Source organism: Labrus mixtus, chromosome 5, assembly GCF_963584025.1.
Source record: "Labrus mixtus chromosome 5, fLabMix1.1, whole genome shotgun sequence".
In the NCBI taxonomy this organism is placed as follows: domain Eukaryota; kingdom Metazoa; phylum Chordata; class Actinopteri; order Labriformes; family Labridae; genus Labrus; species Labrus mixtus.
Window position 1 is genome coordinate 15,019,227 of NC_083616.1, and position 18,451 is coordinate 15,037,677.

The 18,451-nt window shown below is 40.9% G+C and overlaps 2 protein-coding genes across 3 annotated transcripts; one reads left to right on the top strand and one right to left on the bottom strand.

Moving 5' to 3' along the window:
• Positions 1-1,469: 1,469 nt before the first annotated feature.
• mtx3 (metaxin 3) lies at positions 1,470-6,313 on the bottom strand. 2 transcript variants are annotated; one of them, XM_061038035.1, is made up of 9 exons: positions 6,202-6,313; positions 5,463-5,532; positions 5,153-5,229; positions 4,956-5,048; positions 4,691-4,873; positions 4,498-4,574; positions 3,618-3,775; positions 3,281-3,369; positions 1,470-3,110 (listed from the first exon to the last, which is right to left on the bottom strand). In XM_061038035.1, exons 1-9 carry the CDS (start codon positions 6,280-6,282, stop codon positions 3,015-3,017), a joined length of 924 nt encoding a protein of 307 aa, XP_060894018.1. In that variant the 5' UTR covers positions 6,283-6,313; the 3' UTR covers positions 1,470-3,014. The 2 variants fall into 2 exon arrangements, with proteins under 2 accessions (XP_060894018.1, XP_060894019.1); XM_061038036.1 differs by lacking the exon at positions 3,281-3,369.
• A 2,372-nt stretch (positions 6,314-8,685) lies between these two features.
• On the top strand, positions 8,686-18,438 carry thbs4a (thrombospondin 4a). The gene is made up of 23 exons (XM_061038037.1): positions 8,686-9,001; positions 9,839-10,036; positions 10,150-10,397; positions 10,521-10,644; positions 10,746-10,837; positions 11,625-11,676; positions 11,799-12,001; positions 12,079-12,216; positions 12,332-12,412; positions 12,498-12,650; positions 12,841-12,945; positions 13,044-13,151; positions 13,262-13,421; positions 14,355-14,473; positions 14,548-14,600; positions 15,568-15,652; positions 15,750-15,846; positions 15,959-16,137; positions 16,359-16,407; positions 16,499-16,695; positions 17,541-17,713; positions 17,810-17,949; positions 18,046-18,438. The coding sequence occupies exons 1-23, from the start codon at positions 8,923-8,925 to the stop codon at positions 18,093-18,095; spliced, it is 2,883 nt and encodes a 960-aa protein (XP_060894020.1). The 5' UTR covers positions 8,686-8,922; the 3' UTR covers positions 18,096-18,438.
• The last annotated feature ends 13 nt before the right edge of the window (positions 18,439-18,451 follow it).

The following is an 18,451-nucleotide window of genomic DNA, read 5'->3' on the forward strand; positions in this document are numbered from 1 at the left end:
TAACTTATTTTATGTCTAAACTATATCAACATGTGTATTTTTCTATAACAACAACTGGATTGATCAGTTTCTTTTGTCTCAGCGCTCTGACTTACATTCACCACTAGAGGGCCTCAGTACTCTGTAAATTGTTATGTTGGCTCTAGATTAGCCAAAAATGTATTTAATCATTTTCCTTCAACAAACACCTTTTTTTTCTACTGAAATAATATCTATGCCATGGTTTCTACGTCTCTTTAAGCAGCTGTAGAGTCAAATAAAAATGATCTTTAGCCTCATCACTGCATCCAAGTTTTTATAAACTAAAAACCACCAACATTGTCTCGTATGTATAACCAAAGTTTTCTGATGCGTTCATTATCCTTTAGAGATCTAGTCCATGTTTCCTTCATTGACCTTTTCACTTACTGGTATGTAAAATAATGTAAATGATTGTTATCAAAGAAATTAAACTGTTAGCAAAGAAAGACAAGTATTGTTTCATTTTATTTACCCTCCATTACATTTGAAGACGCCAGGCTGAGACTAATCACATGCAGATGGAAACCAATCCCAACAACTTCTGCGAAGTTCATCACACTTACACTTCCAGACTTTTTTATGGCTTGCAGCTACTGTAGATGTTGAAGCCAGGCATCTCACTAACAAAAATACAAAGTTCTCCAAAGGACAAGTCATTTCAAAATGACTGTGCTACCAGTCTTCCCGGCACTCAAACATTTCCCCTCATCTTTGACACCTTACTTCATTTTCCAGGAATCAGAGAGAGGAGGAGAGTAAAACAGATGCTGGTTTACATGGGATCTTTTGGACTCCTCAGCTAAAACCTGGAGAGGGTTTTGAAAAGTAACAGCTTCATTTTCCTTGGACTGGCTCTCAGTCGGTAACACTGAATCGGGGAGTTTTTTTGTGATACTTCAATTTTGGAGGATCTGTTTCTGTTACAGAGGAAACTTTCACCGCTGCAGACTGGAGGCTGTTATACCTTTTTAAAATACATCTCTTTGAAACTACTTCATATTAATTGTTTGATAGTGGAAGAGGATGAAACTGGTATTGTAGAATCATTGCAACTCAAAATATTTAATCATGGAAGATTTTGTTTGTAAGAAAAGATTTGACAAGCGGTTCCTGGCCAGCCAAGAGAAGCCTCGGCAGGAGTCTCGCCCTCAAGATACTCATGACTTGACTTCTAAAATATCTGATGTTAAGTTTGCATCCCATCCTTTCTGCCTAATTACTTATTTCTTCCATGTCTGAGTCCAAAACAAAGAGTGCTTTATTCTCCCAGTATATAAACAACAGGCATTCAATCAAAGGCAAAATGGGTCATTTACCTCTCAGCGAATCAGATGACACCTAATAACGTATGATTTTATTCAAGACAATTTGAGTGATTCTAGACAATTGTATTAACATGACTATGGTGTGTTCATGCTTGAAAAAAAAAGACGGCTTTCATGGCAGGATTATCATGTTTGTATTTTAATAAGTTGTTACTAACCATTCACTGAGAATGAAGAACAGAAAACGACAAAGATCATTTATGACAATGTATCAAAAAGATACAGGACGCCGTTAACCTTTTGATCATCGTTCACAGACACCAGCAGTCATGAAGGCACACTGCACCAATGTGGGACACACGCACACGAATGCTTGAGTTTCAGGATATGGTGCTTTAAAGGGAATGTAACCAGGATCTTTTTAAAGTTGCAAATCATGCAAACAAGCAAATGGAACAGACACAGTTCACTGAATGTATGAGCTGTGAGGACATTAAATAACAGTAAGACAACAAAAAAAAAACACTGGCAACTCATTTCAAAGTTCAATTTCAGACAATACAGATAAAGCAAAAAAAAGGCAGCTAATGAGGCATTCCCAAGTGGGACAGACACTTCAGTTTTAAAAAAACGGAGATGTTAAAGAGGAAAATTATAACAACAGAAAAATTAAAAAAAATACATGTAAGAGGAAAACTGCAGAAAAAAAAAACAATGGCGACAACAACAGAAGTGAGTGGATGTTAAAGATGAAGACACAGTGATTGCTGATAGTCCTTTGAAACACACTCTCTCACACATACACACAGAGTCCCTTATATTCTGACTAACTAAATAAAGTGAATAAGGCCCTCCCATTACCTCAGTGGTTCAGTGAACATGATCAGCCCTATTAGAGGATTAATAAATAATGAAACTATTTACAACTTTACAAGCTATACAAAGCAGAGGAGGAGGGAGCAAAGCAAAACAAGTGCACTGTGTTCTCTAAAGTGTTGACTACTGATATACAGACGAAATATTACAATTAAAATCCTCTTAGAATTTAACTGGAGATATTTACAGTGACTATGAAGATGATGGTTGGGTGCTAAAGGATCTTAGATTCTGCATAACAAAACACAGAATGATAAACTGTAGCATTAGAAAACTAAATAAGGTATTATAGTCAGATATACTTTGTTGAATAATGTAACTACAACTCAGTAATACAATATCCTCATTGAGCAGGTGAGAACATCTCAACATGTGTCAAATGAAATTTGCAGAAAAAGCTATTTCTCACAGGAAACTAAATAAATGAATGAATAAGAGTTTTAAAACAACCGGCATGGGGACAATCTTGTGCCCTCTTTTTTCTCTGCAGGACTTTTCATTTATTTTTTGGCTTTCCTTTAAACTTTCTCTCATTGAGCACCACTTCATAGCATACCAGCCTTAACCACATACATGCACCGACTGTCCTTAAAAACCTCACACATGCACTTCTCCTTCACTTTCAGACCAACATCTTTAACATCTATCATCATTATCCTGCTGCAAAATAAGGCTCTTTTATAGCGTTATAGCATACACCCATTAATTATTAGATCATTTACCATTCAAGTGACAGTTCAGCGGGATTCATATATTTTTGATTACAGAGGTTGAGTCAGATTTAGACTTGCACCTTCAATCTGCAGGCTGTCCTTCCATTTATAATGGTGGATCAGGGTTGAGGGGCATGGGTTAGGCGGGGGTTGAGTTCTTCTCACTTGCCAGATTGGGTTTGGGGTCCGGTCTGTGAGGTTTGTGCTGAGGGCTGCTGCGGAGATTGTCATCCATCTAGGAGAGAAGTCCAGTCAAGTTAGAGAAACATGAAGGAGACAAAAACAACTGAAAAGCTAACCTAAAAAAAATGAGGGGCACTATCTACTGGTATATATTTTATTACAACTGAGACTGTACCTGCCACATGCACCCATGCAAAGAAGATAAAAGGAAAGCAGAAGCACCTTCTCTATCAAGTTGGACTCTTTATTTACAAGCTGAGTTAGTTTCTGGAGGTTGGCATCCATTGTTTCCTGAACAGGTGGAGGAGGACCTGGAGAGAGATAATGTTCGAGGAAGAAGAAAGATAAAGCGGTGTGACAGGAGCAGTGTTAATTCAGTAAGCAGTAAGCACCCAAAAATTAATAAGATACAGAAAGCCAGCATGCAATGAAACGCAGGTGTAAGTAGAAGGAACGTGTTCATAGCATCAGGTCATTTGTGTGATCTTTCCTCCAGTCTGTGAATGTAGATTTCACCGAGTTAAAAGGTCAAAGTCTTGCTTGCGTGCAGATGTCTTACTAGGGTGGTCTGAGCTGAAGAAGACTGTGAGGATGTTGTCACAGAAGCGTGTGATGTTCTCCAGCTGCTTGAGGTGGCTCTGCAGAGGGGAGCTGGGGAGACCGGCTTTGTATAGTGGAGCAATAAACCCAAACACAAAGGCGTCCAGACTGGTCGGCCTAAAAAAAACCAAAAAAAAAACAACATGTGAACAATTACATACAGAGAAATAGGTGAAATCGAGCTATGAGATGTCTAAAAAGCATTACCTATATTATCACAGTTTAACTCATCCTTACATTAAATGTAATCATTAAAAGTGTTCTTTAAGTTGGATTTTGATCAGAATGATCTTTAAGACTCTTCAGAAAACCCCTTTCCTCCACACAGACGAGTATGATTGATGTCACACGGTCAACATAACATTTCATTTGACATTTTTCAAAAGAATTCCCAATCTTCATATCAAAAATGTGTCTGTTGCTGACTGTGATAGCTCCTGGGTATTATGCTTTTCCCCCTTTGCTGGCAAGATATAATAACAGTTGAAGTTTGACTGAAGTTTTAATGAGAAAAACACCTGCACAGAGGAGAATAGAAACGTTAGAGTTTTATCCATAAACTCTGGCCTAAAATACAATACAGCTCGATAACTATCAAATGAAAGAGGCGCTGCTTGCCTAGTGGTTAGTTCTCGCGCCCCATGTACAGAGGCTGCTGCTTTGAAGCGGGCCCGGAATAGAACCAGACCTGTGGCTCCTTTCCTGCACGTCATTCCCAACTATCTCTCTCCCCGATTGCTGACTCTATCCACTGTCCCGTCTCATAATAAGCCCAAACATAAAAATCTAGGAGATGAAAAAAACGAAATCTATCTCAAATGAAACATTAAGGAACTCACGAGTTGCCAAAGAAGTAGTTTGCTGTTCCCAACCTGTACGCGAGGAGATTCAGGCACTCTTTAGCGTCGCTGTAGATCTGAGGTAGAAAGAGAATAGTGAACCATTTCTAAATGATAACTGACGTCTCACTTCGGTAACAACTACAGAGTTGATATAACATGTGACCGAGGAATCAGACAGGTCACTATTTACCTTTCCCTCGACCTCAGTGATTCTGTGCAGCGGCGCCTCTCCTTTAGTTAGAAGGATGCGAGAAAGGGCAGTGTTGGCACTGCGACCGGGGACGATAAAGTTAAGAGGGAACGGTGAGCGTGAAGCAAACCATGGCCGTGTTAGGTTGGCGTAGTTTTCTGCATCCACCCAGAAAGTGTGCAACTGTGGGACACAAAGCATCACTTTGAATATTAACAGTAAAAAAATAAATATCAGTTTTTTGTCACAATTGAGATGTTGTTACCACAGCTGGTCGCAGCTTCTCTTCAAGCAGAGCGATGTAGGCCATGGTATCTGCTCCTTGTCTGGCAGACAGCTCAAAGTCTGCATTAAACCTCTAAAAGTGAAAAAATTAACATTATTACAGTTTTGTGCTAAACGGCTTAGGGGTCATAATACCCAGAAGGAAAAACAGCGAGAACTCTTTGCATCCACTCTTACCTGTTTTCTCAGAAAGTTAAGAATCTGCGTTGGTTCTGTAACTGCGGAGTCTCCACAAAGCAACTCTGGAACTGTCGCTACAGATTTAATGACAGGGAGAAGATGTTACACTTCAAAAAAAGGAAAAGTATGAAAGCCTGACATTTTTGTTCCTCAGCATGAAGAAAGTTAAACAGGGAACCTTTATACATTTATACCTTAAATTGTTTGCTTTTTTAAGTCATTTCCGTTCAACCAGGTTTAAAACTCTCTACATGTGCTTTTGACTTCAAAGTTCGGACATTCTGGTTTATAAGAAGCTGCAGCCCACCTGTTAGTGTTTTCCATGTCCAGTCTATAGGACAAACTGAGACTGTTGCCCCAGAAAACTTGGCATATGCCTGAAAAAAAGAGTTTGACACAAATCAATTGATGATTGAATGAGGTTGTTATCTGTATTGTATTTTCCCAACGCTATGAATAAACCATTGCAGACCCTAAAAAATACATGATTAGAAATTAGATAATTACAAACCTATATTGTAAACAGTGGATACATGTCTACTTGGTATGAAAATTGTCAAAAGTGTCACCTTGTGGCAAGAGTTGTAAATGCAATAGAACATGATTTCACTGAGACAAACGAATGGAAAATAGTCAGCAAACAAGTTATTGTTAAATTCTGACATGGTTTTTACCACCTCGGCCACCGTCCTTAGTTATTTAAGAGAATATAATGAATATACAGATATAAATGTAAGTAGTAGCGTCAAGAAGCTGACCTTGAAGCACCACGTTTATGTTAGCTGGGAAAGTTAATGCTGACGACCAGCCTCACATAGAGCAAAGACAATGCAGTCACAGCTTTAAAGTGGCTGCTGGGTAAACACATAGTTAATGTGGTAATATTATCACCTACACGAGCAGTTTACAAACAAAATGCAGTGGGTAAGTTAGCATAGAAGCTAACCAGAGACACAGAGAGAAAACCAGGAAGTAAACCTTTCGGCTCTAAAAGTAGAGCTCGGTGGGATGACGGTATATTTTGTAGAAGATGACAAACACGTTACCAGAACTATCAGAGACTCGGTGTGTACAGAAGGCAAACCCCAGTCTCCTCCCCAGCATCTCAGCTCCATGGCAGCCGCCATGTTTTTCAATCATGGAAGGGGCTCCTGACGTCACGTGGTACCTGCAGTCTTGAGGATAGTGAAGATAAGAAGGTATCAGTGACGTACGGACCCCGAGGGACCACTCCGAGATGTGTCTTTACTGCGTTTATAACACCGGAGGATGTTTGAGGGCCAGAGGCGAAAATAATGAAAGGACAATAATACACCTGCTCAATGCGACCAGCGCACAAAAAGTCGCCATACATTATAAAGCACACATGCCCTCTAGAAGGCACTTAATAATAACTTTATAATAATAACTTTATTTATATAGCACCTTTTAAAAACACAGGTTTACAAAGTGCTTTGACAAACAACAACAAAGCAAACTAAACCAAACACAGAAGAATATTAACAACAGCAAGAACATAACAAATGCAAAATACTAAAAATAATGAAATACATACTTCACACTTAATCATGTTTGGTCCACTAAGAGATCACCCTAAAGCAGGGGTTCCCAAACTTTTCAGGTCATGACCTCCAAAATAAGAGTGACAGAAACTGGGGACCCCCCACTGTTCTTTAAGGTGGTTAGTTAGGTATATAACGTAGCGACAGCCACGCACACACTAATAAACATATCCAAAAACTATATAACACAAAATAACACAACAGCCTAAAAGAATCAAACATTTCATTTCACTTAATGATACTGTCTTATATGACATTGGACTACTTTTTGTATATTTACAAAAATGGTAAAAAGATATATTTATGCACTTTTAATTTTTTATGGAAGGCATCTCGCGACCCCCCTCTTGGTGGCTGGCGACCCACCTTGGGGTCCCGACCCCCACTTTGGGAACCACTGCCCTAAAGGACACTTCATCATGTTTTATCTACTACTACTTTTTTTTTATTTCCAGACAATTGTTTATTATCTACACTCAGATATGTGCCAGAATTGTGGAATTCACATCATGACATAAAAAAATATAATAATCCTATAGACATATGCCAATAATGTAATATCGATCAAATAAAAGAAAGCCTCATTATAATCACCCAAAGTCCACATCAGAAGCAGGACAGTAAAGGTTGTGGACAGACAAACATACTCCAAAAAACACATAGATACAACAGAGTGTTATGGGAAAAAAAAAAGATGAAAACAGATTTTTTTCTTCATCTTTTTTCGCTGACTGTAGACTAATAGCCTTTTCTTAGTTTGGTATAATTAAATGCTCTGTTTTTGTAACAAATCTGCATTCATGTGGTTGTCCTGCAGGATCTGGTCACAGATGAATCACACAGCATACTGCAGATTAACATAATAATTAACCTGTAACGCTATATTAGCAAACTTAATGTCCAGTTCAAAGTAAATCACAATGAGCTGATCCATGATGTGCTGGGAACAGTTTGGCAGTAAAAGATATATAGCTCAGAAGGACAGGACAGAGTATTGCGAGGGGAAAGCAAAAGTATTGCCAGGTGATATACATTTTACTATAATGCTAGAAACAAAAACATTGTTGACATTTTCATATATTTCATGTGTGTATCAGTTTATGTCTAAATTTTAGCAACTAAAGCATGAAGTCTGATGACAGACTGTTGAGGGCTGCTTGGTGTTCGGTCAGAGACCAGAGAGCCAAACACAGACGGATGCACGCACTTGATGCACTGAGGGACGGTAAATGTTTCTCTTTGGCTTGAGCCAGCAGCCGAGATGTTGAAATGCACTTGAGGTAAGTAGAGAAAGCTTTAAGACGAGCTCCAGACATCTATCATGAAATGTTTCCAGAGTCTAGACCTCTTTGTCCTTCCTTTCCCAAATTCTTTAACAGATGGGATTAAGAAAAGGTTTGCAGGGGTATGTAGAAAGAGTTAAATGAAACAGAATTTATTGTAAAACATCTGGCACACAGTCGCGTTGGCTTACTGGAGATGAGCTATTGGGGGATCAGTTTCACATCTAAGACAGGTTGATGATGTTTGTGAACAAAACAAAGCCAGCTGGAATCGAGTTTTCCTCTCTGCAGACAGAAGCACACCCCTTTTCAAGTATTTGTTAAAGCTGGATGACTTTGAACTCTTTGATTTGGAGTGATTTTTATGGTCTTTTACCACAACTTAGTAAACATCATTCTTAATGAATAAAAACCTTATGCTGACTCCCAATAAAATAGTGTCATAAATACATGAAAAATCAGTAAGCTGATACAGTAGAAGTAACACAATCTGAAAAGTATCAAATATAATATAAACGCCTCATGTTTTCATTTTGTTTGGGGAGGGTTTTTTTTTAACTTTTCCTAGCATGCAGCAATAGTACTTCAACTTCGACACACAGGTAAAATATATACGACTAATCAACTGATGGAACTATGGTAGTGAAGAGACACTCCCACAAACTATTAAAATCGTCCCTTCACTGTTCCACTTTCCCAACAGCTGAGTAAAGGACCCTCCCCTTTGCTTTAAAAGCGACGGCCACAAAATCATCTCACCTCTGCTGAGGTTTTGCTTCAACATCTGGATTTTTCCATTATTCCATGGAAAGTTTATAAACGAATTACTAATCTGTGACATAGTGGGTATAAAGGACACTCAGTTCTTTCTTCAAGAATCCAGCTACAACCCCAAGTTGTATCCTGTACTGAAGCGCTGGTGATGGGTGTGTGGGCCAGAGCAGTGGCTCTGTCTCTGCTGTTGCAGCAGCTGGTGCTCACTGTCACAGCTCAAGGCATCGGTAAGTTCTCTTCATTAGCCACCTTCTGGACAACAGTGTTGCTTATGATCAGCATGAGATAAAATGACTCTTCATAAACTGTCTTTTACATTCATGTATGCCTAATGATCTGCCCTCTGGTGTTACTATTTCTGATCTGCAGAGAGTCGCAAATTACAAGGGTAATTATGTCAATGGTTAGTATGGAGTTGATTTCTTTGTGGCTGTTAAAACGTCTTTCAAAGAACAGTGTGACCTACATAAGGTCAGTCTTAGATGGTAAAGAAACAACAGCACTACCTGCCATCTAAGAAAGTGCACGTGTAACCCTTTATTTGCCATGTAAACGTTTCCATACCACTTTCTGTCTGTTCACATTAGTCCTGAATTCAGTTCATGGCTGTGTGCAAGTGTTTTTGTGTACATGTGTGAATGTGTCCGTGCATGTGAGGCAGTGTGAGCCGCTGGGTTTTGTTCCAGTGGAAAGAGTTTACTGCTGCTCCTTTCTGCAACTCCAGATCCACCACTCCATAAAACACACAGCAGGATACAAACACGAATGTGCACTGGCATACACACGCATCTATGCATGTGCACACACATACAGACACACTGTCACACATAATAAAGTAGCATAGTGCTCTGACTCAGCAGCGGTGACTCACTGTACACTGTGAGCATTAGACATAAAGACGCAAACCATCCATTAACATTGAAAAAAAAAAACCCACTGCTAATACTTTTCCAAATGTAAAGTCTTGGGTGTGTACTGAATGTTTCTGAATCTCCTACAAGTTCAGCATAAAATACATCAACAGCAATGTAACGCAGGTTTCTAACACTCCTCTCCTGTGTTAGTCTATGACCTGCTGGTGTCTCCGGACTGCCTGCCTGACTTACTCCAAGGAAGCCTGAAAAACAAAGGGCGAGATGAGGCTTTCCTCCTCTCTTCCTTCAGGCTCCAAAACAAAGCCCCCACCTCTCTCTTCAGTGTCATCAACCCCCAAGACAACACCAAGTACCTGGAACTGAGCGTGCAGGCCAAACTGAGCAAGGGTGAGTTACTGTACTGACAAACTACACTATAAGCGTTCTGTATTTTATTTCTTGATTTTCTAATCCACCCCCTCCCTCTCTTGTTTTTCACCCTCTCTTCTCTCCATCCTTAGTGATCCTTCGTTACCAGAAGTCTGATGGCCGATTTGGCACAACCAGCTTCAACCACCCTGCCCTGGCAGACGGCCGGGATCACCACGTGATGCTGCATGCAAGCGGCCTGCAGCGCGGCACGCCTCGCCTCCACATTTATATTGACTGCAGACTGACCCACACTTTGGACGATCTGCCCGCTGCGTTTGGGTCAATACCACCTGGCTCAAATAAGGTGGCTCTCTGGACCCTGCAGACGAGTGGACAGGTGAGTTAGAGGTTTACAGTTGAGAGAGTAACTATACATCTGAAGGAAGAGATATGCCGCATAGAAAGATCATAGAAAGATATCTTTTGGATCATTTTTGTATTTCTCTTATTTCTTGGTCAGGATGAACTGACAGACCTGAAGCTGGTCATAGAGGACACCATAGACAATGTGGCCACTCTGCAAGACTGCTCCATGGAGCACACTCAATCTCAGACTTCTGCAAGGGAGGCGTTGCAGATGCTGGGTGGGAACAGAGAGCCATTGACTGTCTGATGTTATCTCCATTAAACATAATGCAGCCATGTAAAAATGAAAACCTGTTGTTAATTTGATTGTCATCTTCAGGTATCCAGGGGGGGCAGGTGTTACAGGACCAGACCACCATGCTGGAGCTGAAGAGCATGTTAGCTGAGATGAAGCAGCTGCTCAACCAGCAGGTAACCTATTTAGTGTCCCGGTCCTGTTTGTCTCTCGTGAGTAACTACTGATGGAAAAGAGGAGACGTGTAAGACACACAACTGAAGGATGCACATATGATTTGGAAAAGTTATTTAAGTGTCATCATAAACATTGCAACATATCATGATATTGGCCTGACCAGAATCAAGCTAGTATTTCATTAAACTAATAAAAAGTATTTCAGAGAACCTCTCGTAGAAGAAAATGTGGAGAAGCTTCTGGTTATTTTGAAGAGCTATCTACTTTAAGAAGTGGAAGAATGTTGGCTGCTTCAAAACATTTGGAATTTCCTTTCTCCGGGGTAAGATTGGTTTAATTAAATCAGAGAACATCAAGAATCCAGACTGTTAGTGCAGGCAGAGTCTCTGTTGTTCTTACTGTATGTAGCCTCAACAACAGACAGCCGGGTAAAGGGGGGTTGGAGGATTTTCACCTGAGGAGAGGTAGAGGTGGATGATTTCAGATTATCATTGAAAGCAAAAGGATTTGTCCTGAGAAAAGGCATGTAACAAAGAGCCCGAGGCGAACAAAATCCTTGCACAGCATCTCAGACCTGGCTGAGACAAGAGAGACAATCCTTTCAGTGGGGAAACAGATCAATGCAAGACACATTCTTAAAGCTTTTCAAACCATCCAAGTCTTATTCATGTCTTAAAGACGTATTTAAATAGATGTAATTCTGATTTGCCTCTATTGATGAAACCTTACAAACATCGTGACAAACAAACGTTACAGTCTGACATTCTGTTTTTTTTTCTGGTTCAGATTAAGGAGACAAATTTTCTGAGGAATACCATCACAGAATGTCTTCCATGTGGTAAGACTTTAGACTCATAATACAGCCTGTAAGCAAAACAACAGATTGTCATTTCAACATATCTGAGCCTGTGTGTGTGTGTGTGTGTGTGTGTGTGTGTGTGTGTGTGTGTGTGTCCACAGGTCTCGGGGGCAGTCCGACTAACACAGGCCCAGCTCCGACTCCTGAGCAGTTTGTCATACAGCCTCAGCCTCTGACTCAGTGCCCGCTTGGGACCTGTTTCAAACAGAACATGTGCATCCCCACGGACTCGGGGGGTTACCAGTGTGCCCCCTGTCCAGATGGATACACAGGAGATGGGGTGCACTGTGATGATGTAGATGAGGTATGGATTATATGCTTTTGAATGTTCAAGCAGAACCTGTTAGCAGTTAATCACATCATTTCTTTGTGTGTCCTTAGTGTCAGTTTGGCCCGTGTTTCCCAGGTGTGAAGTGTGTGAACACTGCTCCTGGCTTCCGCTGTGGTCAATGTCCTCTAGGATACACCGGACCAGAGATAAATGGAGTGGGAGTATCTTATGCCAAGACAAACAAACAGGTTCAGGAAAACAATTAGTTCATTGTATACTAAAAGCTCATTCTCTTTGATTGATTAACATCTTTTACAGGGTATGAATCTTTTGTTTTACAACGACGTCTTGTCTGTTGTCCAGGTGTGTGAGGACATCGATGAATGTCTGGGCCCACCGGACAATGGAGGCTGCACTGCCAACTCACACTGCCACAACACGATGGTATGTCCACTTGACTACTTTGTTCATAGCGAAGCACCTTTTAGCAGAATACCCAGGTTCTTTACCACAAAACTGTCCTCACCAGGGTTCCTTCCGCTGCGGAGACTGTAGAGCTGACTTTACAGGCGACCAGGTTAGCGGCTGCCGAGGTACCAGGCTGTGCCCGAATGGTCAACCTAACCCCTGCGACGCCAACGGCGAGTGTGTGGTAGAGAGAGACGGCAGCATTAGCTGCATGGTAAGATTTAGATTTTTGTTTAAGTTTATGCTTCTTAATCCCAATTGTCAATAATTTATTGCCCTGCTGTTCAACATTTCATCATTACATCATGACTTTTCCTTCTTGTGTGTGTGTGTGTGTGTGTGTGTGTGTGTGTGTGTGTGTGTGTGTGTGTGTGTGTGTGTGTGTGTGTGTTTGTGTAAGTTAGTGTGGCGTTGGTTGGGCAGGTAATGGCTATGTTTGTGGAAAGGACACAGATATTGACGCATATCCAGACAGTAAGCTCGCGTGCAGAGACAACAACTGTAAGGAGGTACTCATGTCTACGTCCACTAGCCTCTCTTGCATGTAATTAGCCGGAGTGTAAGTCATTCACGTCATTATGCCCTTCCTGTTCTTTTTTTCTTCCAGGATAATTGTGTGTTTGTTCCGAACTCCGGCCAAGAGGATGCAGACAGGGATGGGATGGGTGATGCCTGCGATGACGACGCAGACAGTGACGGCATTATCAACGTAGATGTAGGTTGCTCACACATGTTGGGGGTCTCCAAAGTGAAATGAACAGAATTGTCATTTTTCCACTGAGCTCTTGTACTACTCAATAAAATATGTATATTCTTATGTCTCAGGACAACTGCTGGCTCGTCCCTAATGTGGACCAAAAGAACAGCGATAAAGATCTCCATGGCGATGCCTGTGACAACTGCATAACCCTTGATAACCCCTATCAGAGGGACACTGATAGGGATGGGCTGGGAGATGAGTGTGATGACGACATGGACGGGGATGGTAAGTGGGTGTGTTAGTTACATTTTCTGTGATTTCTTCACGACAACGGGCAGGTTTATAAATAGTCAAAGTGACTTCAAAGGTTGGATGGTGAGAGGTGTAGTAACGGGACTTTTATGGCTTTTATTGCATTAGTAAGAGGTAATAAAGCTCGTAACCCATCGTGAAAGCTAATGGCTGATAATCACATTAAAAGACTTCCGTGTGTGAGAGGGTTGTCCAAACCGCAGACTGTCTGGACAAGAACACAACCTTTACCACCCTGTCTGGTGGAAAATGTGGAAGGGCACCACTTAATCTGTTCAAAACATTCTCCAGGTTTTTTTTTGTGTGTCTGTTTCAAATTTCACATCCTCTACCACTTAGATCACAGGCTTTCAGGAAAACAACCCAGGCATTATTAAGGCTGAAGAAAAAAAGCACAGTAGAAAACAGTGTTAAATGTTCAAATGTTCCAGCTGGAATGGTACGTGTTGTCCCACAAACTTTTCTCGCATACCTCACTTGATTGCCCATTTAAGAGCAGCTCTCACTTGTTCCATTGGAAACAGCGTTTAAACGTGTAGACGTCGTGTGTTTACCTTTACATGCTTACGCAGGTTGCATGTTTAGACTGTGCGCAGTGACCCCTGCTTACTCACACTGGCAGAACTCCAACCCCTCGATCGTTTGGTTATGTCTTTAGCTCCAAGACTGGATTGCTGAGTGCTTGGTCATGTCTGTCTCCACTCTAAAAGATTTTTTCCACGGTAAGCCTCCGCCAGGCGTTGGAGGCCACTGGAAACTATTTCACCTTTGCCTTCAACAAACACTGCCATCTGCTGATGCATTTGACAGCCGCTGTGTGTGTACTGCATTCTGTTTTTGTGTCTCCTGTCAGGGCTTTTCCTCATGACACAACAAATTAAAACTCTGAGGTGTTTTTGTTCTCAGGTTTGAAGAATATTCTTGATAACTGCCAGCGAGTTCCCAACCCGGACCAGAAGGACAGAGACAAGGATGGGGTGGGAGACGCCTGTGACAGCTGTCCTGATATGGTTAATCCTAACCAGGTAACAAATCAAACAGCAACAAAAAAAGAGATTAATTTGTCTGAAGTCTGACTGTTTTTTTCTTCTTTCTGCAGTCTGACTCAGATGATGATCTCATAGGAGATACCTGTGACGACAACATAGACAGGTAGGCCCACTGTCATGACATGTGGTATGAATTTATGGCTGTTCAAAAATGTGAAAAGTTAAAAAAATGTGAAAGGTCTGGTATGCTTCAAGGATACAAACTATTGTTGGAGAAATGCATCTTGTAGCCAGTCATTTAGAATAAAGGTATGTGTTTGTAATTTTGGTACCTAAAGGTTTTTCATTGGGTTTGAAGTAGGTAAATATGACCTATGACCCTACCTTTAATTGGGCTGATGGCCAGTTAAAATCAAGAAAACATATGGTATCCCCGGCCACTTCCCCGACACGCTTAGAAGGCTGCCCTATGCTTCAACCAGAAGGACAATTGAAAGGGCAAAAAGAGAAAAAAAAGTACCTTTTACATTTTAGAGAAGTTCTTCCTGTGATGAGAAGTCTGGGATACTTTCGGTGGAAATACAGCTAAAGAGACCTCTGACCAACAGTTAGTGAAAATAAGAATGTAACCTATCACCACCAGCCAATGGTAAAAAGTGCATATTCAACAACAATTCCTTTAACTAGATGAAATGAACAGACTTGATGCTTCTTAAAAACTATTGGTTAACCTTCGTTGAAATCGATGTCACTCACACTTTTGGGATTGACTCACAGAATTTCAGGGGAACATACTTCGGACCTGCACAATATAGACGTAACCTTTTCAGTGTAACCACTGAGTAGATTGTGAAGCAGATAAAATCAACATTTTTAGAGCTTTATGATTCTGATGCAGAGTCACTTTCTACAACAAATTTAAACTGACGTGTCACCGGGGGTCGGTAAATATAATTTCGGCCATTGTCATGAAATGCTGTGGTGACACTGACTGATCAAGTTTTATCATTAATTGTTTCCTATTTTGGCCAAAAGTACTTCAGCACTAACAGTTGATTTCAAACGTTTAAAAAGTCATTTGTTTTAAGATATCCTTACATTAGTTTTACCTGCATTTCTTTGTTTGTCAGTGACGGTGACGGCCACCAGAACACAAAGGACAACTGTCCCACTGTTATCAACTCCTCTCAGCTGGACACGGACAAAGATGGGATGGTTTGAAACTCTTTACGTTCATTCTTAGTCATTTAACTAACTTATTTTTAAGTATCTTGCTTAAGGATGCTACAAAAGTGTCCTTATTTCTTGAAAGGGCGATGACTGTGACGATGATGACGATAATGATGGCATACTGGATGAAAATGATAACTGCAGATTAGTTCCAAACCCAGACCAGAAGGACTCAGATAGTCAGTATACCTTTCTATCTGTGCCTGTGTCTTTACATGCATATCTACAGTGTGTGAGCTCTCTGTGTGTTCAGTGCGTCCCTTCTCCCTAAACTACATCCTTATATTTTAGATAACAACGTCGGAGACGCATGCGAAGGAGACTTTGACAAAGACGACGTCATCGACATAATCGACCACTGCCCAGAGAACGCCGAGGTCACCCTGACGGACTTCAGAGCCTATCAGACCGTGGTGCTGGATCCAGAGGGGGACTCTCAGATTGACCCCAACTGGGTGGTCCTCAATCAGGTAAAAAAAAAGTGATTCCCATTTAAATCTGTCACGTTTTTATTTTTTGTTTGTGTAAAGCTCAAACATTTTCCCACGACAGTATCTGTACAAAGTTAGTGTAATGCTGAACTGCTTTTTCATTTCATCACCATTTTGTTCTTCTAAAGATAAAATCAAGATAATTTGGTTGTATCTCAAATAAAAAGTCAAGTAAAGCTTCTCTTTTATCGTCCTTACAGGGCATGGAGATAGTTCAGACCATGAACTCTGATCCCGGCCTCGCAGTAGGTAAGAAATCCTTCACACTGTCTTATCGAGGACAATGAAATATTCCTCATATTCTTTATGATAATGTTGTGTTTCCTCTCCACATTCGAAGGTTACACAGCGTTCAGTGGAGTTGACTTTGAGGGGACCTTCCATGTAAACACAGTGACTGATGATGACTACGCTGGCTTCATCTTCGGCTACCAGGACTCCTCGTCCTTCTACGTGGTGATGTGGAAACAGACGGAACAGACTTACTGGCAGGCGGCGCCCTTCAGAGCAGTGGCTGATCCAGGAATACAGCTTAAGGTAAAATGTTGGTTAATAGCTGCGTTTCTTCAGCGGCTTTACCAAAGCATCTGATAATTTGTTGCTTCATCACCCATTCACACACCTATACACAAACGGCGGTCTGCTCACATGCAAGGTCTTTGACTGACCATCAGAAACAGTGTTTGGATTCAAAAACACCTTCTTATATATGTAGACCTCTTCCTTTCTATTCAGAAAGGCCTTGTTTTACGTTCATCATACTCTTAATTTGACAGTATCAGTATAACTGCAATTCAATTAAAATCAAAAAGAAAACTCAACTTTTAAATGGAACTTGCAGTCCATCTGACATCCATTTATTAGAAACATCAGCTTGATTCTTTTCCAAATCAATATGGAACGCTTTAGCCTAAGATGCAACAAAAGATGGAGGCGAGAGAAAAGAAACAACATGAATATGAAAAATAAATGTATGTCTAGGTGAGTTATTAGATGCGAGAACATAAAAAAAAAATCACATTTTACTCTCTTTCATTGTACAAAGTCAAATAAAGTCTGAGCTTATAGTTTTAATATATTCAGGCCACTAAGTCCAAATCCTGAAATCTTTCATTTTGGACTAAGAGGCGAAATTAAAACCTTACAAGCCCCACCCTGCATACAAGCCTTTGAGTTCACTGCTAAAAGTATTTGTCGGTTTGTTGTTGTTTGTTTGGGGGTCCGTAGGGACTTAGGTGTCCTGGTGCAGAGAGGTGCCAGTTCACTTGCTGAGCACTGCTGAGGTGCCCTTGAGCATGTTAATTAATTCGCTACACCCATGAACACTTTTGTAATGTGTTATCAGTCCTGGTCTCTTGTGCTATCTGTCTCTTCATCACCAGGCTGTGAAGTCTAAGACGGGTCCCGGAGAATATCTGAGGAACTCCCTCTGGCACACAGGAGACACCCAAGACCAGGTCCGTCTCCTGTGGAGGGACCCGAGGAATGTGGGCTGGAAGGACAAGGTATCCTACCGCTGGTTCCTCCAGCACAGACCACAGGTCGGATATATCAGGTACAAACAGACACGCACCCACACTAAAAGTAAGAAACACATTCATACTGTGTGAACTGTGAGACTTATTCACCCCCCCCCCCCCCCGTTATTCAGGGCTCGCTTCTTTGAGGGCTCAGACCTGGTGGCCGACACAGGGGCGATTATTGACACCAGTATGAGAGGAGGGAGACTGGGTGTGTTCTGCTTCTCACAGGAGAATATAATCTGGTCCAATCTGAAGTACAGATGCAACGGTGAGTCTGCAGGATGAGCGTGACTGTCACTGTGGCTGCCTCTCTCATCATACACAATTAAGTAAGCTCATGAGTTTTTAATTTTTTCTTCTACAGACACTATTCCTTTTGACTATGAAGATCTCAGCGCCCAAAACACAGAGTGAAGAAGAGGAGAGAGATCTATCAAAAATGTGGGGGAGAAAAGCTGAGAACAAAGAGGAAGAGGACAGAAAGATGAATGTGAGAGGGAGCATAAAGGAAAGTCGTTAGTGATGGTATTTTAACTGTCATTCGAGTGAGAGGATCTTAAAAGAACATAACTTTGGGCATTTTATACTTTTACTTTCATATATTCCTGTACCAATCAGCAGCAGGTTCTGTGATAGCTATGGAATAATACCTGCAATTTTTTTTTATCAACTATATACTGAGTACTATTAAGGTTTGAGAGAGTTGTTTAGCATACAATAGTAGATACAGTCAAATTAAAAGCATTTTGCAAAAACAGTTTCTCTCTTTT